Source organism: Gossypium hirsutum, chromosome A05, assembly GCF_007990345.1.
Source record: "Gossypium hirsutum isolate 1008001.06 chromosome A05, Gossypium_hirsutum_v2.1, whole genome shotgun sequence".
Taxonomy (NCBI): domain Eukaryota; kingdom Viridiplantae; phylum Streptophyta; class Magnoliopsida; order Malvales; family Malvaceae; genus Gossypium; species Gossypium hirsutum.
The window spans coordinates 8,248,653-8,269,662 of NC_053428.1; the positions used below are offsets into that span (position 1 = coordinate 8,248,653).

The following is a 21,010-nucleotide window of genomic DNA, read 5'->3' on the forward strand; positions in this document are numbered from 1 at the left end:
ATTATATTTTAGTTAGTATTAATAGTAATTATATTGATAAATAAATAAAAGCAAAATAATAGTAATTATATTTTAGTTAGAAAAAATATATCTAATAAAATGGAGATTAGATTGGAAAATAATAATTTAAAATCATGATTAACGTTTCAATCTTTAATAGAAATTTGATATTTGAGAGAGTGATTGCTTACATTGGATAATTCTAACTTAATAATTAATTACAGTTATTTTATTATTTGTTTTCTTATTAAAATATAAAATATTTATTTTGAGAGTACTTAGTTTTTTTTATTTTATAAAAAATCAATTTATAAATAATAATAATAAATGTTTTATAAATTTACTTAACTAATAATTTTTAGCTGATAAAATAAAAAAATTTTAACAGAACAAAATGACGTCGTTTTATTCAAAATGAAATAATTTTTTGTGGCGTTTTTAGAAAAACGCCGCAAAAGATTAGCAATAGCGGCGTTTTTTTTAAAAACGCCACAAAAAATATTTCACAGATTATTTTTGTCGAATGGTACAAAAGATAAAAAATAGCGGCGTTTTTATGAAAAACGCCGCAAAAACTAATTAAAATCCCGCTCAATTCCGAAAAAATTATTTTGGTTACCCGCTCATTACTCCTCTTCTTCTCATCTCCGTGCGCCCCCCAAATAAAAGATTGTACTTAATTCTTTTTACCTTTTATCTCAAAATTTGCCCCCAACTTTCCCATTTCCAGCAACACCAAGTCAATACACCTACGCCAATCACCCTTCTTTTTCCTTTTCATTTCACTGCACTGAATTCACTCACCATCGCTACTCCTTTTCTCTCAATCTGTTAAGGTTTCTTTTAATTTTAGGCTTTCAAGGGAATGTATAGTTTCCTTTTAATTTTACTGGTGATTTCTATGGCGACGGAAACCCTAGATGGCAAGAAACCGGAGGAAGAGGAGGTGAAAGAGAAGACTGAAACTTCCCATTGAATAAGAAATCAGTAGAAGGAAAAAGAAATCAGATCCTTCTGAATAAGAAGAAGAAAAATCAGTACTTTCTTTCCATTGAAGAACAAGAAGTGAAAGAGGATATCAAGGGAAAATGTCAAGAGAAAAACTAAAAAGAGCCGCACTTCCTCCTGTTCAATAGGTGTTCTTTTTTATTTCTATTGCTTTCAGTATATATTTTTTTGAGATTATTTTCAGTGAAAGAAAAAAATTTGGAAATAACCCATCATTTTTTTCGTGGAAAACTAGAAAAAAAAACAAATTAAATGCAAGCCTATAGCTATATGCCATTCAGACAATCTAAAACGAACTGCTGAAATCTCTTCTGCAAATTATCCTGCTCGAGAGTATGGTTGGTTTTTATCTAAGTTATATTTCTACATTTTCTGTAATTGTTCTAGGTGATAGTGGGTATGTTTTATTTTATTTTATTTTTGCAGTCTTGATTTGTTTGCAAACCAGAATATATTTTGTAGTTTTATTTTAATGCAAGAGTAGAAAAATGCAGTTTTCTATGATTATTAATATGATCTTTTGTCATATGTTCTTCAGAACAAGATATTACACAGCCGGATTGAAGCTATACATATTCAGTTTGCTGAGAAAGACCGTGGTTCTGCACTTGCTGAAAGTTCTATTCCAGATTCACATGGTGATTCTGGTTTGCAGAATGTCATCAATTACCTCCGACGGACAAAACAAATAGTATTGTTTTAAGCTGGAAAGGTTGGTTTTCTTTTTAAAGGAAAGTTGATTCTCCCTTACTTCTTAGATTTCCAGAACTGTGCTGTGTTCTGTTTCTTTATGTGTGTTTGGTTTATTAACAAATCTGGTTTTTTGGGTGTTCAATTTTACTGATGAAAAATAAATATTCCTCAAATTATTGCTTGTCATTTTCTTTTATTTTCTTTTTTTCATACTGGGTATTCAACTTTAATAATAAAATAATGGAATTTAAGGGTAGTCAAGAGAAGATTTTAAGTTTCGTTCTTGGGAATTTTGACTCTTTTATTTTTTTCTTTTGTCCTTTTGTTTTCTCATGTGTTCTCTGAAAATTTGAATTTCTGTCTGAATTATAGTTGAAACCATTTACTTCTGCATTTAAAATGGTTTCTACTTTAATAATACTGAAAAATTAATAATTTTATTAGATGATTTAAAATATGTAGTGTCGGGTTTTCTAGATTATTGATTAAGTTGTATGTTTGTCGGCAGACTGGTCAAGCTATGGCAAGTGCTCTCAATGTTGTACAAACATCTCATTCGTATGGGGATTTAATGCTTCTAATGAAACATGCTGAACTGCAACAAGTGTGTGCTTCTCTTGGTGGTTTTTTAACTACGTTTTTAAGTGATAAAACTTATGTTAACTTTGTGAGGAATCGGGTCTCGTAACACGTGATTCATCTGAATATCTATTTGTTCTAGTGTTAATAATTCTTTTAACATTTTAACTTATCATAGATGCTATGTTTTGATTTAGCATTCTTGTTTATCATGTAAAGAAATTGTCTGGAATTTTAATAGCAAAAATTGGAATTTTTTTATTGTTGTCTATGTTTTACTTGTGAATTGTGATTGCAATGGTTTACCTTCCTTTGGTGTAAAATCTACTTGGCCAATTGGAATGTTCAATGATTTATTTAGCCCTTGTACTCAGCAATATTACTTCTAATTGTACTGCAACACATCTATATGCCCATTTCTTACCTGTAATCATGTTGCATATGCTCTGGCTTTTTAAATCGTGAATCATGATTAATGAAAATGAGATGGATAGCTGATGCCTTTCCTGATTTTCAGGTTTGACAAGGAACTGAACAAGTAAGTTGCTATTAAAGTTATTGATTTAGAAGAATCGTAAGTGGATACCTTTGTTATATTTTCCTTGATTTATTCCTCATTAAAGTGTCTTGTAGCAGGTGCTTGCTATGAGCAGCAAAGTATGAATGAATGTGATTATCAACTTTACAAATATACATAGTAAAGTTTAAAGTATGAATCGAATTGCTATGAGCAGCAAATTTAGCGATAAAACAAAGTCACACCAAATTGCTATGAGCAGCAAAGAAAATTTTTTTAATTGCAGAAAACCAACTTCCCTTCTTTCCCATACTGCCAGAAAATTTAGGGACCGCACGACTTGTGGTTGATTTCGATAGGTGGTGGACTGGTGAGGAATCTGTGAATGTTCCCTATTTTCATTTAAGGACCGCCAAGGAAATTCTGAAACTAAAAGCTGATTGATCGGATGTGTATGCCGGCTTTCATCAACTACTTTCGAAGGCCTTACTAGGAATTGAAGTGGTGTGCAAAGAGATTGCTTCTTCCGATCTGATTTTTCGATATAAATACTGGACAAAGTATGGATATTTTACTGCTGTTAGTAAAATAGGATTCTCTTCTTAGGATCTTAGTTTCTTCACTTGTATTAGACTCAACAATGGCTTAAATTGCATTGGTGTTGATTTTACTAAAATTTCGAGGTTTACAATTTTTAATTTTTATTAATTATTTATATTTTCTCACTTTTATTAATTTTTATTATTATTTAAACTTTCTTTATTTGCCTTCTTTTATCATTTTCATAGAAAATTTAATTTAAATAAATTTTTATTTATCCTTAAAAGTATATTTAAAGTTCAAATTAAAAAAATAAAACATAATATAATATTTATCATAAAAATAAATATTATTTAATTAAAATAATTTTTTTGCATGATATGTTTTTAGCGGCGTTTTTGCGAGAAGCGTCGCTAAAGGTTTGTTCTATAGCGGCGTTTGAGATAAAAAGCGTCGCTAAAGATCATAGTCTTTAGCGGCATTTGTGGGAAAGCGCCGCTAAAGAACATGGTCTTTAGCGGCGATTATGGGAAAAGCGCCGCTAAAGAACATGGTCTTTAGCGGCGTTTGTGGGAGAAGCGCCGCAAAAGTTAGCGACGTGTTCAATAACGGCATTTTTTGCGGCGCTTGTGAAAGCGCCGCAAATACTTTTAGTGGCGCTAAAAAGCGCCGCTAAAGGCCTAAAAAGCGCCTCTAAAAGCCTATTTTGGTGTAGTGGGTCTTCCATCAAAATTAAAAAGAAGTTGTACTTATTATAGTCGTTTTTTTTTAATAAGGAAGGGCAATAGGAGATTTTGAAATTATTGGGTTGGTAAAACTTTTAAAAATTTTAAGAGTTTGTTTAGAATTTATTTTTTAAAAAATGGGAATTTAATTAAAAGAATCTATTTTTTGTGAGATTAATGAAATTTTTTTAAAAATTTAAGAGAGTTTAATTAAAATTTTCAAAAAGAATATTTTATTCATGACATAATTTAGAGTTATTATGTAAGATTATGGAAGCACATAATCTTTAAAAAAAAAATTAACATATGCATATGCATGTGCAAATTACATATTTAGAATATAAAACAATAAATAATGGAATGTATAGTTTGAAACTAACTAATAATAACATACGAAATGTGTATGATATTAAAATAAAAAATAGATTAAATTGCCAGTAAAATAAAATTTAAATACATAAATACATTATATTAAGACTACTAAATAAATATAATTGTTTGTCATTGGTATCAAGTTAATTTGTAACACCAAACTCAATCAACGTTATTATTAATAAATACAATTGATGGAGATAATAAAGTGTGTATAATAAGATTAACATGTATAAAAAATTAAAATAAAAGTTTGATTCAACGATAAATTTAAGGATTTATTAATAGAATTAGTGAGATTCAAATCCCACCATAACTATATCTTTATAATTTCTTTTAAAATAAAAAATTAAAATAAATTTGAATAATATAATTTATTGGTGGTCTGTAAATTATGCATCAATATTTCAAAATAATATCGGGTTGGGTTGGACCCAAGTATTCATGGGTATTGTCATCTTAGAAATATATATTTTTATTTTCTTGTGTAAATTGATATCGGGTCGCACTCAAGTTGACTTGAAAACCCATTTCACTAATTAAAATAAAATTAAAATATTTTGTATTGTTATTTTAATATAAACACATGCCGTTCATGCATATGGAAATGGGAAGGCTTGTTGTGCTCTATAATTATCAAATAATAAAAAAAGCATCGAAGAATATGGGCTGACCGGAAATCAACCGGCATTTGGCGAAATCTTCGGCAGTATTGAATCATATCGTAGTTTATTATACATCCATGATTAAACATGATCGTGAAAGCAATAATTAAGATTATTATGAGGTCTAAATGTTAGCTTTAAAAATGAAAAAAAATGAAAAACTCGACTAATTGCAAACTTAAAAAATAAATAAAAGAATGATTAAGGACTTTGTGGCCTGCATCCATCCACCTGCGTGGAGGTTTTCTGTCGCTCCAAAATCCTACATAAACCCAATTAAAATTTAGATCATCAATCATCATACTATTATTTTTTTTTGTTTCTTCATTTCTTTTCATTCTTAAAATTATCGATTCATGTAATAATCTTTAAAAATTATTATTTAATAAATTTCGGACTACATGTTACTAGGCCATGGACATTTTTGTACCCGAAAATAATTCTATTATTATTATTATCATTATTATTAAGTAATGTATACAAATCGTAGTAATTGTGATATATTCTTACAGACATTTCAGTAAAAAAAAATTCTTTATTAATTAATCAAAACAATAAGCTCATGCATGCTATAGATAACTCATATGGTCACTTAGACTTTAGCTTTTATGATAAAAGTTGAATTAGGTTAGATGAAAGTTTGACATTAACGTTTCTCATTATATCATAAATTAATCAAATAATATAGATGGCTATACATAGACATATTCATCCACAGAATTGCATTTGAAAATAAAATGTAACTTTTTTTCAATAATATTTGAAAATATAACTATTATTCTTCTAAAATAGATTATGATATATTCACCGTATGAATGGAGAAAAATATATAAAAATTAAAACATTTAAAATTATGATGTTTTGAGTTTAAATCTCTATCATATATATATATATATATATGTATTTCTTTAACCTTATAATAACATTTATTGCTATTTAAAATAATCATTTCAATTTTAAATGTATAATAATCTATCCTCAACTGAATAATGGTTTGTGAGAGGCATTGCCCCAAAAGTAATGCCTTTTTTAGGTAAACCCAACAGCTTTGACTTGTCTCTTTCTTAATGGCACATTATGTACTTACAAAATGCAGGAATGGGTCCTCAAATGGCCGAAAAGATCCCATGTTCCAACTACATGAACATGAATCTAATCTTTCCCCCCAATGGTCACGTGGAAAAGCTTATCCCTACATAAGAAAAGAAATATCTAAGGCTATATACCCTTACTCCTTCCCATGTTTTCCTTCTTTATTATCCACGATGTGACAAATTATTATGTATTAAAAACATTAATTTTAGAATCTCAAATTCAAGTGGAAAAGATTAGAAAATATAAAATACAAGAAGTGATTTCCCTACTTCTTTCATGTTACTACATAACATGTAGTTTTTGCGACGTGGTTACAAAATTTAATTTAACAACTAAACTAGCAAACTAATTTGGAGAATCCACACATCTTATATAATGTTAGGACTAAAGCCAGGGACAAAGATCCCAATGCTGATTTTTAAGAAAAATGTACAAAACCATGCCAAATGCTCATGTCAACGATTTCAGGGCAAGATAAATGTTGTTATAAATGTACTTAAATTTATGTTGAGGATACACCATTTTGATAACCTCCACCTCTATAAAGTAATTACTAATTTGTTTATCTAAAATTGTGAATTAATCTTTTTAGATGATTCAATCATGCTCTGAAATAAAATTTAATTTATTCAGATTAATTTATTCAGAACAAACTCATAATGATAACTTTGGAAATGTGGGATATTCCAATGAAAATATCTTATTAAAGCTTATCAACGAGGAACAGTGAGAAAACAAGATATGATGCCATTATCCAAATCTAACAGAACTGAAAAATGTTATATAGCTGTAAAGTGGATAGTGTTCATTTAAAAACGGCCAATGCTAAGCATTCAAATAAAGTACAATTATCTCAAATAAAAAGTACAACCAAATTTTCCATGAAGATGGAAAAGGGAAAAAAGAAAAGGAAAAACAGTGAAGGGATAGAACACGAGACAGAAAGGTACATAAATTGCTGTAAAATTGTAGGAGTTTGCGTAATTGGATATTATTAGAAGGGTTCAAACAAATGCTAGAGAGATAGATGAAAGGATATGAGTTTAAAGACTGTTTGGGGAGGGGTCTAGTGACAAAGGCACTCAAGTTTTGTTATCAGAATTGACAGTAAGGGCACATGCCCTTACTTAAAATCACATCTATCAAGTTTTATAATGGTAGGACACCATTTTGCCTATACATCAGGAAAAATAACCAAAACCCTCATGTTTTTTGAGGGGCCAACACCCACAAAAATGAACCATACCCTTTTTCCTAGGGCAAGACTTTTGTCAGAAAAAGACACATATCTTGTCTTCCAATGCTGGTTTTTTGATAGTTTGTCAGTAAAAAGTAGCTGAAAGTCTTACAAATTTGACTGGTTATTAATGAGTATTTTAGAACATGGAATGAACCGTAAATCCAATTTTTCTTTTTTGTTGCTAATTACACCTTAACGATCATCTAATTACTGGATTCGTGCTAAGTATATGTGTCCTGGAAAAAATATTTGGTGTTTGTTCTCAATGAGTGAAATGCTGATGAAATTGATTGAAAAAGTATCTATCAGTAGCAGATATAGTCCTAGATTTCTCTCTACCAATTTTCTTCATTTTAAGTTTACAGCTTAGAGATATTTTTGAGATAAAAAAATGTGGGTTCAGATAATCAAGCAAGTCAAACAACTAGCATTGATGGGGTAGCCACTGGCTATTGCCAATGAGGTGCTTTCCTTTATAAATATGGGTTATGAGGACACTTTTACCTACTCCATGTAGATGAAGAGTTTTTCAAAATCGAGTGACAATTTAATGAAGGATTAGTCGGATTAGGTGGAACAACACATCAAAACTAAATGAAGCTTTCAATGCTATAAATGTGTGGGGATGTGTAGGTGTAAACTATTAAAGAGTGAGTAACTCGCATGGACTGCAATTCTTGCAAGTAAACTCCTTTCACTTGGCGTCAAAGTTAATCTTAAAACCAATGGGTTGAAATGACGTTTACTTACCTAATAGCAAAGGTGAGGCAGTTTTCAACAATGAATTGTTTCTCATGTTATCATCCTTTTTAGTGTTGGAGAAGATTAGTTTTTTACTTTTCTGAAGTTAGGACTTACTTTAGTTTGTTCTTTAGTTACAATCTATCATGGTCGAATAGCATCTCTGAATTCTAATTTCGGTATTTGTAACTCCATTTTTTTTCATTTTTGTAAAAGAGAAAAGAGATCATATTTCTTCCCCAATTAAAAAGAAGCCCATTTAGGTTATGGGCTAAACCAGTAAACTATCTCAAAACAAAGTCTAGGCCTGTTTCTTCAGGTAATTTGAGAAGTTGGGAATTTGGGTTCTATAGAATTTTAACATTTCTGTAATATATTTTTCTATTTTAAAATACATAAAACTTCAATGTGTATATATATAGAGTGTGCTAACAAGGTTAACATCGATTAATACATCAAAAAAAAGAAAAAAATATACATACCCAAAGTTTTATTATAGCAGTAGGAGGTAAAAAGAACAATTTTCACACCATATTAATCAAAGAGGAAAACAAAGAGGATAGCATGGAAGAGACAAAATGGCAACCCTGGACACCAATTCAGACATGTAGAAGAGAATGGGAAAATCACAAATAAAACCAGGAAAAGAAAAGTCATTGTCCTAAAACATCACTCTTAACTAAAGTTCTGCTTCACATGGTACCCTGTCAAAATGTTTGTACCAAGACAAATGCACCGTTACTGAGTAACAAACAATCCTCAGAGTACGACGATTGGACTTCCAAGTACCTACCTTCAGCCGAATCCTTGCCTTAAAATGAACATCAACTTGAATCTCCTTTGATGCTTTCTCGATCATGAGATCCTTAGATGTTGATGGTGACATTGCCAAATTTAAAGCCACGAGTTTCGGCTTGATTCGGCTCACATTCCTATGAGGTTGGAAGAAGGGATCGACGGTGTTGAACGCCAGGGTTTGATCTTCGTATGTTACTGTAGACTCAATGTAATCGTAGTAGACAGAGATTCTGCGGTTACGGTTAAATGCCCTAAGAACAAAATAGAATGTGGCATTGAGATGGTTATTGGTTAGGTTGAAATTTTGGACTGAACCATTTTCAAGTGTGTAAACCAACTTTTTTGGACTAATGACTAGCCAAGCGATCAGCACGGCTAGACCGACAAGAACTATAAGGGCTAGCAAGCAAGTGGCCACGCATCTTACTAGGCTAAATTGTCTTCTCGGCTGTTGTTGTGCTGCAACACTTGTATTGCCTGCCATTGTTTTTGCGGGACAATAGTTTGATCAGGACTCTGAACTCAGAGAAATGTCGAATGTTGTTTTATACAGAGTAAAAAGTTAGAATATTTTGCCTAATGAACATGCCTATATATATATAGACAAGAGAATGCTGAGATCTGTTGTACTTATTATTTCGTTTCTTTAATGTTCCTTTTTCTTTTGCCAACTATATTTGAGGGACTTTAAGTTTTCTTGGATGAAACTCAAGACATCTGAAAGATTCATGTTCTGTTCTTTTCTTCTGCTTCAAATGTTGTAAGATTCATTGCTGCAACCCTGCAACTTCTAAGTAGAACTTTCTTCTGTTGGTCGGCTGTTCTTTTATCCTGGTAGAACCAAGGTGAGTCTGAGCTTTTTCATTTTGGTAATTCGAATATAAATATAAAAAAATATACTTAAGATCTTGGACAAAATAAATTTACTTTATTGGACTAAAATCTAATCAGAACTATGAACATCTTCGATATATTGGACGAATATGCTTTTATACGGAGTATCAGTTTGAGGTTGATGCCATGGTCCGCAAGTCTTAACTGGCTTTGCATAAAACAGATGGGTATATATATATATTATTTGCTCGACCGAAAAGACAAAGAGAAAGCACGTTAAAGAATAATGCAAATTGCTGATGTTTAGAAGCTCAAGCGACTAAGATCAACTTAGATGCTGTTCTGAATAGATTGCCACTTTAATTAGCACACTTCATGTTTGGATGGGCGGTGTGTTTAGCTGCGGTTAGTGTAAAAACAGCAGTGGCGGTGAGATTAGATACTGTAGCGTGAGACAAAAAGTAAGTTAAACGCACCGCATCGCAGTCAATCGCCCATCCAAACAAAGCCTAAGAAAGGGTGAAATTTTTGTAAGACGGATAAGATCCCCAGAAATCTGGAGGTCTGAGGAGGACTAATGAAACTTAATTTTGGAGCCTTTCTAGTAGCCACTGCTTATGTACACACGCTAAGGACAAAATTCCTTTCACTTATCTTAAATCATATGCCATTATTTGGATTCAAATGAGTTTCATCTCCACATTTATATTGATATTGGACATGAATATTAAACAGAACTAAAACAAATTTTCTGGCAGCAAGCATTATAAATTTCTTTCAAAAATAAAAAAGGAAAAAAATTCCATTTCAAGAAGGTCAAAATAACACTATACTACTACTTTTCCTACAGTTCCTCTCTTCTTGGCTAAGCTGGCACAAGTCATAGGCTCCACTTGATATCAGTTGGCAGATATTGCTGGAAGAGCCAAAAGTTTAACCCTTAAATCTTGGGATAACCATACATGTATGTTATTGAGTTAATTATGACTGAAAAGATGTCCATCAAGCAAAATAGTTAGCTTTTTCAACTCAAATTGAAGGATCATCATTGGCTTGATTATTACTAATGTAATGAAGGGTATCTGTTACTAGGATATGCACAAAGATTCTTTGTCTCTTGCTGTTTCCTTTGCTTCATATCCAAGGTCTTCCAATCTTTTTTTTTTTTTTTAACATCACAATTTCTGGAAATGGGACTTGTAATAAGTATAGTTAACAAATTTTAAAGCTCTACATAATCGAACAGAGTTTGCTTCACTCAAGGTATTTATTCCCTGCGGTGAAGGGTAAGTGTTTTGAGTAAAAGTCTTATATCATGTGATTAACTATTTAACTCAGAGTCTCAGATAGAGTATAATTAATTTTTTTCACTTCTATAATTATATCCGAATACTTTTAATAAAATGAAGAGTCTGAGTACAAGTACAAGTGTTCATGGGTTTGGTCAAGTCCAATCAAAATCTTGACCAATTTGCTAGACTCGACTTGGTTCGGCCCGAAAAATAAGTTTAAAATTTTGCCCAAGTTCGGCTCAGATAAAAATGCTAAAACTCAAGTCTAACCTGTATTAATTTTTTTATATTATTATTTTTTTAAAAATTTAATATATTAGAAATACTAAAAACATTAAAATAAATGTTTCCAAACAAATTGAAAATAAATTTTAAAAAATATATGTATACTTAAATAATACTAAGATAAGTGTAACTTAACAAGCAAATGTCTCTAAAATAGTAACAAAATTAACAATAAAACAAAAATTATAAAATATCTAAATAATAACAACAAAATAATAGTAACATAATATTGATATTGTAGCAAAATAGTGAGAAAACAATAAAAAATAGTAAAAAAATAGTAAAAAAATAAGAAAAAACAAAAAAAATAATAATTTTTTTTAAATTTGGGCTGGGCTAAGCCGAGCTCGAACAAAAAAAACCTTACTAGAGGCCTGACCCATTTTCTAAAAGGGTATTATTTTTTTGTCTAATTTCATTTTTTAAACTTACATTTTTTACCTAAACTTTTGCACCTTTCAAACAGAACTTTGTATCAAGCCAGGTCGACTGGCTCAGTTCTAAGTTAAGTACAAGAAGTTTTTTTCTTACACCCCCAAGTGGTGCTGATGCTCTAAAATTGATAGTAAAAATGTAGTGACCAAAAAAGATAGAGGATACCTTGGAAGTTGGAACTGTATCATAGATGCCACGTACATATAAAGTAATTAAATCGAGAACTAATGAATTAAGAAGCTGATAATTTCAATATTATTAATCTTAAAACAGAAATTGATCTTTACCAGCTGGGCTGGCTTACTTTCTTTCCCTTTAGTGAAACTTTGCTTTTTCTCCATGATTCATGCTTCACCTCTAAGCAATTCCTAAGCCATCTTCACTGCAACTTTATTACGGAATATGGATAGAAAGAAGATGGAGTGTATTAAGTTTTATCTTGCTTATAATAAGGGCATGGTTTCATCTTCCCATTCTGAGGCCAACGTTCTTGTTCATTCCCTTCTCTGGTGATCTTCACATGACATATCAAAACCTGCCTAAATTTTTATTCAGAATCATGCATTGCGCCATTAATTAGATGGAACTTCTACTTGGCATCTTCCCTTTTTCAATAACACTGGAAAGCAATATATATATATATAAATATGCTTTAGCTAAATAACTAACGGGGAGAAAGTAAAATCCAAATCCAAGCAAAGTTCTTTTTTTTTTAAAATGGGGTAAAGCATGTTAAAAAAAGAATACGCGCTACACGCGCCTGAAACGTCTACCAAGCCCTTATTATAAGCAAGATTAATCCGACGGAACAAAGCGTGCGGCGCGTGGGAGGGCTTCAACGTATATATAGTAGAATTTTATTGGTACGGCAGGGAAAAGAAGCAAAAGAATAAGGCATAAAAAAGTAGTGAAGTTGTGGTCACCAATGTGGGGCAATGAAGTTGGTCGCCGCATATCCCTTGGAAGATGCTGTCATTTCCTTTTTGGAAAAACCACAAAGTGAAGAAACCCACATTTCAAATAATCACTTTGTTCCAACCCATATATATATATTATCCTAAGCCAAGATAGCTAGAAGCCATTCAAGATTTTGCTTATGAGCTATTTCAAGATCGCAGGTGGTTTCACTTAGTCATGCTGCCACCCCCCACCGAAAAGAACTTTGGAAGCAAATCAAAAGGGTTTAGTGAGTGTTTTCAGCATGGTGGGAGGTGGCAGAGTATAAATATGGAAGGTAAGTTCTGATATATAATTGGGGGGGGGGGGAATGGATGGGTTTGGTTGAATTCAACCTCTTCCAGCCCCAGGAGCCTTTTCCCACAGGGCAACTATAATCCTTTGGCATGCAGTACTTTTCAGTTGAAGATGATCTCTTCACTTCATCATGTGATTGGAGAAACTTGGATTTTTTTGAATTGCAGTCATCAGTTTTCACTGTAAGAGATGGTTTCTTCCTCAGGGCAACTTCAATCCTTTGGCAGTTTTATTTCTCTCTGTGTCCATCTGCTGAGATCATTGGAAGTATCATCTACAGCATGGCCTGGAGTTGGTTTCTGTTTTGGTAATAATTTTTGTGTTTTAGTGTTTCCTTTTTCTCTTTTCATATTTTCTTTGTGCTTGTTGTATGGAAGAAGAAATGGTTTGGGTTGTTTGCGTTTGTGATTTTGGTTCAGTAATGTATCACAAGTCATTTTGCAGCATAATGTTAGGTTTTTAAACCTCCAAGATAAAATTATGACACATCTCATTTTTCCTTTGTGTTTAGTTTATTCTTAATATGTTATGAATTCATTAGTAGCTCCATCGTGCTAATGGGATATGGCCAAGAACACGAACCCCATGCAACCCACGAAACCAAAAAAAAAAAAAAGATGAAAACTCTACGTATGCATATAATATTAATGTGCTATCTTTGAAATTCTAGATACGACCATACATGCAGTTTTCTATAGCAATTAAATTTAAATAAAAAATAAAAATGTATTAAAGCTCTGATCCTTCTTGGGGCTACAGTGGAGAAAGACATGAATGGAGAAAAAGGAAATAAATTGTGGTGGTTTGTGTTGATATATTAGACGAAGGCACCTGACCTGACTATCTAAGATTTATGTTTTTAATCTGATAAATTAAAATTCATCCAACACCAACAGTGGTGGATGTTCCCAACTTGAATTTAAGGGGAGGACAAAAGAAAGTGGCTGAAAAGCAGGAATATTCTCACCCTCTTACCAGCCAATATTTATAATTCAACACGTTTCTGTGTGTTTCAAAGCCCTTTAAATTGCACAAATCCTTTTTCATATTATTCTTGATTTCTTAATCACAAAACTATCATTAATTCAGTAATGGCAAAATGATAATGACAGAAAACAATAACTTAGTTCGGTTTTAATTTATGGTTCATAACCATACTTTTTTATAATATGCTGTGCACACAACTTTGTTAAAGCAAATATTGATCAGTTTATTCCATAGCATCGCCCAAAGATACTTTATTTAATATATATTCGGTCACGGCCTTAATTGTATATATATATATTATGTATGTAAAAACTACATTTATAAAATATTTAGGGAATAAATCAATAAAATGTTTATTGAAATGAGAATATTGAAGTTTTTAAAATTTTGGTCTTTTTATATTTATTTTAGTTTTAAATTTTAAATTCTTTATAGATTTGATATAAAAAAGACAAAAACAAAATCATAATAATATTTGTTTAATTAAATAATGATTTTAATTGAGTTGTACTTAAATAATTTAATTTCACATTAGATCATGGAACATCACAATGTAGGTGAAAAATTACATAAAATATATAATTATAAAAGAATTTATATAAAATAAAAAAAGGGCTTTGGTTTAAATAATTATATTGAAGTTTTAAAAATTATAATATTTTAGGTTGTAATTCTATTATAATAAAGTGTTTATAAAAATATTTTATATAAATAAGACAAAAATAGTTATGAAATTATTTTGTAACTAACTTGTATCCAATTAACTAATTTAATCAAAAGCGGAAATAGATAAGACTATCTTCAATTTATGACTACATCTTGGGAATTTAAAAATCTTATAATTTAAACGTCAGAGAATTTTAAAGTGTGGCTATTTTGTTGTCTTAATCATATGTAATCTTTTCAACTTTAATTAGCATTCTATATGACCAACTAGGTATTTATATTTGTTGAGGTCATTGTTTTAGCGTCCTCGCACCATCATACTTTGTGATCAAGCGTTCTCATATTCAAGCATCAAAGTACTTTATTTGTTGTTTCTGTTATGGGTATTTGTTAATCTATAAATAGGAAGATAATACGTTTCTGTACATTCGAACTCAAGTCCTCCTATTGTTACTTTCATTCGGTTAACTGAACCAAATTAGCATTACCGAGCTTTTTAAACCTTTAACCGTTAACCAGATCAAATTTTTTTCCAAAACAAATTAACTGAACCAAACTATTTCAGTTAATTCGGTCAGCTAACTGAATTAACTAATTTTTTATTTATTTATTGTTAAAATAAGTATAAAACATATCAAAAAATAAAGTGGTAATGTTTATTTAACCAAATTAACCGAATTGGTAATATATAAAATTGGTTTTCTGAAAGTTCGATTAATTCAGTTAATTACTCAATTTCGAACCGAATTAACGGATAACAAAACTTTCAAAAAACCATTAACCGACTTCCAACCGAATAACCGAATTAGTTTGGTTTGATCAGTTAATTGGGTTTTAACTGAAATTTGAGTACCCCAAGCAACAATGCCCTACACCAATCAAACTAAGACTCAATTGACAATTGCTGATACAATGTTAAATGGGTTAACTTTATGTATTGTAAACAAAAAGAGTTTAATTGCAGTAGAATTACTTAAATTATGACCCTTATTTTAAATTGGGTTTTAAATTTCAAAACCTTCCATTCATCTTTAAACTATTAAGGTGATATCAATTAAGTTATTTCATTACTAAAACCATTAACATGTCAAATTTTATGTGATATAATTTAAAATAAAAAAATATATTAAAAAATAAAACACTAAAATGAAACAGAAAAAAAATCAAAAGATTAAAAGAAATGTAAAATGACAAAATGTGCCCCATATTTGTTTAAATTATACCAAATAAGATATTGTATGTTATTTAATACTTGCATTGATAGGTGTTTCTATAGAGAATAACCTAACTAATATAACTTTGAAAATGTGAATCATTTGTTACAAGAATAGATTATTTGTTTAAATTTAGAAAGAACACTGTTTGTTAATTTATTAAAATTTTATTTTGTTGGATATTATATGTTTAAAAAGAAATTGTTTTATCTTAACGTTATGATTAGTAAAAATTGTTTACAGATTAAATTCGAAAGTAATATGATGATGAATGAAATTTGATGAATAGATTGGAGTTTGATTCTGACATCCTATAATTTTATCTCCTACGATTATAATATGAAAAATAAAGGTTGTATTTGGTGTTTATTCAATTTAGTGCGACAAAAATTATATTATCATGTCTAGTTTATTAATTACTTTGTTTGAAATGTAATGATAAATTATAAATTTATTTTTATTAAGTAAAAATAACATTTATATATTTAATTTTTACAATAAAAACAATTCTTAACAAATATTTACATTAAATATTTAATAATAAAGTTTAATTGATAATTTTAAATTATTTTCTAATTTATAATTTTAATTAAAATAAAATTATTTTAAATTTGTTTCGCATGTACTTTCTAAACATAATATATATATATATATAAAACTTGTTTTGAAATAAATTTAAAATAAAATTAAAACTACATTTTATTTTAGTTAAAGGTTAACCCATAGGTATTTTAACCCACAATTCTTACACAGTTTAAATAGAATAATTCTACTTATGTTCTATTAAAATAATAATAAGTATTTCATACAAATACAGATCCTAAATCAAATTTGTAATTAGAAAAAAAAAACTTACTTATGAATAATCTATTGGAGTAATAAGAAAAATCAAGTTGTAGGAAGAACACAATTACTTTTTTTTACTCTTAAACTAATATAAAATATGATTAATTTTATTTTAATAACTTTTTAACTTTCCAATCTTCCATAAAAAAAAAGTAATTTTTGTACCTTTTAGCATGAAAAGTTCAAAAGTAAATAAATTTTAACAAATTAAAATATTTCCAATTAATTTAATTTTGGGTGATTTGTTTAAAGTGTAACCTTACAGAGCACAGTCCTGCAACCTTGAAGTGAAAAATTATATAAAAAAAATGGATTATTATTTATAGTTTTGACTTCTCAGTCCTGATCCAATTAGCGGGAGAAATTTAAAATTTAAAGTTCAAATTTACTTTCCAAAATTATTAAATTAATAAAAGAATCACAGAATTATAGGCAATTTTAATTTTTAGTCTTTATCCTTCCCTCCCCTAAAAATATCCTAATTCCAATTTACAGCTTTGCCATTCTTTAATATCATCAATTAAGTCTCTCTCAATCTTCATTTCGCTCTCTCTCGAAGGTACGCTATACCCTCTTTTTCCTTTCTTTTTTAATCTCACAAAAGAGTTGTGATCTGGGTTGCTTCAATTTTTTATTTGGTTTTACTTCTTTAGGTTTTTCAGATCCAACCTCCAAATCCGACTTGACGCTAAATTAGAAGAAGGAAAAAAAAAATAAATAGTGATTTGTTTTATTTTTCATTTTACAGCAAAATCGAAAAATGGGGCAGATTCAATACTCCGAGAAATACTTCGATGATACTTATGAGTACAGGTAAAATTCAGATGAATTTCATCTGAATTTTACTAGGTTTAATATTTCCTTCATTTTTTTCAAATTTTCAGAATGTTAAGTTTTGGTTCCTTATTAAATTTAGATTACTTTCATATTTGATTTTCTTTTGTGGTGGTGTACAGGCATGTTGTTCTCCCCCCTGAAGTGGCCAAACTTCTCCCCAAGAATCGCCTACTCTCTGAAGTATGTTTTTTAGGGTTTTACACATGTCACTGTTTGTAACTTATTTTTGTATTTTTACAGAAATGTCCGTATTTTTAACGCAGTTTTGTTTAATTTAACAATTTCCTCAAGTTTTCATCTGAAATAGTTTGCTTTGTCGGTTGTCTATTCAGGAAATTAATTATTTATGACCATAATTTACTAGTTTTGATTTTGATTGTTCATGGTTTATGAAATGTAAATAACTGGCTCGCAATTAAGCAACTCATTGCCTTCCGTACTTGCTTGTTTTTTGTCCCAATTTTCCATCTTTTCATGGTAGCTTGAGTTCGCAGATGCTTGTTTCACGAATGTGATTTTGTGTTGTAGGCAACTAATTGTTCCTATACTTGCCCAAATGCATAACTTGAGATTTCTTCCTTTTATGATTCTTGTCCTATAGGATGAGTTTCTTGGTTTTTTAAAGTATGAATGAAATACAAAAGGCTCAAAATTTTGTTGTAGGAGAGCATGACTAGTTGATCTTGTACTTGCTCGTATGCGTAACTTCGGGTTTCTTGAGTTTATGATTCTTGTCTTATAGCATGAGATAGATTTGTATCAGTTACCTTAGTTTTGAAGTATGCATTGGATGAATAAAGCTATATTCAAAACTTGAGATATTTGTATTCTATTCTAATGGTTTAGAGTTCATCTTTTGCCCTGTTTCTTTGTTTTGAGGCTAAAAGTATTGATGCTGTTATGCCAAGTCCTTTAGCTTTTATGGGTTTGGAGTAGTTTCTGATTTTGGTTCATGTTGCTCCCCTTTTGTAGAATGAATGGCGTGCAATCGGAGTACAGCAGAGTCGTGGCTGGGTCCATTATGCAATCCATCGCCCTGAACCACACATCATGCTCTTCAGGAGGCCTCTCAACTATCAGCAGCAGCAGGAGAATCAGGCCCAACAAAGTATGCTTGCTAAGTAATTACATCAGTATTTAGCATCCAAAACAAAAAGGGTGAAACCAAAGCTACTTTGCTAGTGTTTATCCTCTTCCTATACAGTTTGGGTGTTGTGGATTCCTGGATTGTTTTGTATTTTAGTTCTCCACTTTGGAGAATTCCATGTCAGGATCGCTTTCTTACTTTCTTTATCTGACTACCTAGTGTGATTAGTACTCCGCATCTTAAATTGTTTAAATAGCAATGGATGAATAATTTTTTTCTTAAACCTTGATTAGATCATCTTAATTTACTGGTGTTTCTTGCCAATCTTGATTTATCTTTTGTGCAATTTGTGTCCTCATTTTAAGTTTTTGTAATATGTCATAATTGTAATTAAAGTTTTAAAATTTTGAAGTACTAAATATTTATATACATTTTTTTTATGTTATATATATATTGTTTCGCGTTCGAATATAATCAAAGAAGAAAGATCGTTTTTAAGCTATTTTACTCCGTAATGAAGTGGTTTTTCCTTCATATGTTTTGGAGACACAGTTGGGGTAGCATATCTATACTTATTGTTTGATAGGATTACGTACTTTCTCAATTCCCAAAATGAAATTTATTTATTCCAAGTTTGGAATTATGATTTGGATTAAAAAATTTGGGTTTCAATTTGAAAATCTATAATTTTTATTTGGATGACAAATAAAAAATCGAATTTGAATTTGAATTTGAGAAACTTTAAGCACAATTTCATAAGAATCAAAATTTAAATTCTAGAATTCATTTTAAAATTTGAAATTTATAATTTCAATATTAATTGAAAAAACATAAGAAAACTTGTTTTACTCTCGCATTTTCTTGTAAATCTTAAAGTTTTTAGAATTGAACCAGTAAGTAAATCGATCTGACCGTAGTTTTTAGTTTAACCGATCTAATTGGTCCAATAGATTAAATTATTAAAAATAGATAAAATTGCTTCAACCGGCACTATTCATCCAATTGCTACATTAATGTAGAGTTTAGAAAATTATCTAGTTATTAATTTCGTGAAATCACTTGTATTTACAAATGACATGGGTGGCATGGAAGCTATTCGGTGGAATGCGTGTAACTTGGATCCCATTTCCTCAATCCCGCCAAACTTGCATTTCATTTGCTCAAGTCTGCGAAACTCGGTCTCCTTTGGCTGCTCAACTTCCATTTGATTAATGTGGTGCTCCATATTATCAACTCCTCCGAACCTGGACGCTATTGCCTTCATCTTATCGAACATGTCCTTCATTTTGCAGACATAGAAAAGCATAAATAAATAAATAAAGGAAAATTCTTAAAATCAGAAGAAGAAAGAAAGTAGATATATTACCCTATAGTTTTTCCTATAAATTCTATCAGCCTCGGTATTTTTCATTCTTTTTTCATCTGGGGTTTGGGTCACCTCACTCCCATTAGGTTGAGAAAAGAGCATTTCTGTTAAATCTGATGTGCAAGCTTCTCTCTGCGACCTGTGATGCTCCATTGAATTTGAACTTTGAACCTTTCAAATTGTCAAATAACCAGCAAAGATACGAGCAGCTGTGCAGGGACATCAGCCAGTGTTTGTAAGTTTATGCAACTGACAAGACCGCGAGCCACCTTTTGAAATTAGTCAAGTAACGCGGTTTCAGGCTTTTGACAAACACTTCTGTATTTTAATATCATTTGGTTGATGTTCTGAACGCACTATGACTCGAGTAAGATTTTGAATTATGTTCGAAACTAGCTCCGACTTTGTTGACTTCTCACTTAGGAAAAACCTAAAAAACCAATTGACCGACAAATTATATTGTCACACTTTTGGTTTAATATTATATTTTCTATTAAAAATTAATATAAATTTATAAAAAATTCATAAAAACATATAAATATTATACAAATACTAATAAATTATTAAAATATTATAAAATTAATAAAACATATTTAAAATTTTATAAAAACTCACCAAAACTTATAAATAATATAATAAGTTATTAAAAATTTAAAAGAAATTAGAAATTACAAAAAAAAAGAAGACACCATTTAAACCCCTCAAATAATAGTAAACACACAACATCAGACTAACTATTCGATAATGAGAATAATTGTCAGATCGTTAGGGTCATTTTTATGTTGAATAAAATGTTCTTGATTTTTCATGAATAAAACAATAATTACAAGACCCTCTCTTTTTTATTGATATTTTTTTTTCCAATTTTCTAAGTACGGTATAGTAGTTTAGACCTTCAAAAGTTGAAAATTGTTTGCTAAATATTGCATGATAT

General features: G+C 30.0%; 3 protein-coding genes and 1 long non-coding RNA gene across 5 annotated transcripts; 2 read left to right on the forward strand and 2 right to left on the reverse strand.

The window, feature by feature from the left end:
• Positions 1 to 8,637: 8,637 nt before the first annotated feature.
• LOC107959397 (uncharacterized protein At1g08160) lies at positions 8,638 to 9,546 on the reverse strand. Its single transcript, XM_016895454.2, has one exon. The coding sequence runs from the start codon at positions 9,455 to 9,457 to the stop codon at positions 8,855 to 8,857; it is 603 nt and encodes a 200-aa protein (XP_016750943.1). The 5' UTR covers positions 9,458 to 9,546; the 3' UTR covers positions 8,638 to 8,854.
• A 3,167-nt stretch (positions 9,547 to 12,713) lies between these two features.
• Positions 12,714 to 13,583, forward strand: LOC107961392 (uncharacterized). Its single transcript, XR_001701281.2, has 2 exons — positions 12,714 to 13,053; positions 13,241 to 13,583. It is a non-coding gene; the product is annotated as an uncharacterized lncRNA (long non-coding RNA).
• A 3,482-nt stretch (positions 13,584 to 17,065) lies between these two features.
• LOC107959398 (cyclin-dependent kinases regulatory subunit 1) lies at positions 17,066 to 18,993 on the forward strand. Of its 2 annotated transcripts, none has more exons than XM_016895456.2 (4): positions 17,066 to 17,345; positions 17,535 to 17,599; positions 17,743 to 17,803; positions 18,596 to 18,993. In XM_016895456.2, exons 2-4 carry the CDS (start codon positions 17,547 to 17,549, stop codon positions 18,746 to 18,748), a joined length of 267 nt encoding a protein of 88 aa, XP_016750945.1. In that variant the 5' UTR covers positions 17,066 to 17,345; positions 17,535 to 17,546; the 3' UTR covers positions 18,749 to 18,993. The 2 variants fall into 2 exon arrangements, with proteins under 2 accessions (XP_016750945.1, XP_016750944.1); XM_016895455.2 differs by having other exon boundaries at positions 17,122 to 17,345; positions 17,440 to 17,599.
• Positions 18,994 to 19,501: 508 nt separating this feature from the next.
• LOC107961393 (uncharacterized) lies at positions 19,502 to 20,434 on the reverse strand. Its single transcript, XM_016897537.2, has 2 exons — positions 20,077 to 20,434; positions 19,502 to 19,989 (listed from the first exon to the last, which is right to left on the reverse strand). Exons 1-2 carry the CDS (start codon positions 20,227 to 20,229, stop codon positions 19,741 to 19,743), a joined length of 402 nt encoding a protein of 133 aa, XP_016753026.1. The 5' UTR covers positions 20,230 to 20,434; the 3' UTR covers positions 19,502 to 19,740.
• Between the last annotated feature and the right edge of the window lie 576 nt (positions 20,435 to 21,010).

Coding starts and splice junctions, on each gene's coding strand:
- LOC107959398 (XM_016895456.2), top strand. CDS start 17,547: ATGGGGCAGATTCAATACTCCGAGAAATACTTCGATGATACTTATGAG. Junction 17,600..17,742: donor GATGATACTTATGAGTACAG/GTAAAATTCAGA, acceptor GGTGGTGTACAG/GCATGTTGTTCTCCCCCCTG. Junction 17,804..18,595: donor AGAATCGCCTACTCTCTGAA/GTATGTTTTTTA, acceptor CCCCTTTTGTAG/AATGAATGGCGTGCAATCGG.
- LOC107959397 (XM_016895454.2), bottom strand. CDS start 9,457: ATGGCAGGCAATACAAGTGTTGCAGCACAACAACAGCCGAGAAGACAA.
- LOC107961393 (XM_016897537.2), bottom strand. CDS start 20,229: ATGGAGCATCACAGGTCGCAGAGAGAAGCTTGCACATCAGATTTAACA. Junction 19,990..20,076: donor TTTATAGGAAAAACTATAGG/GTAATATATCTA, acceptor TGCAAAATGAAG/GACATGTTCGATAAGATGAA.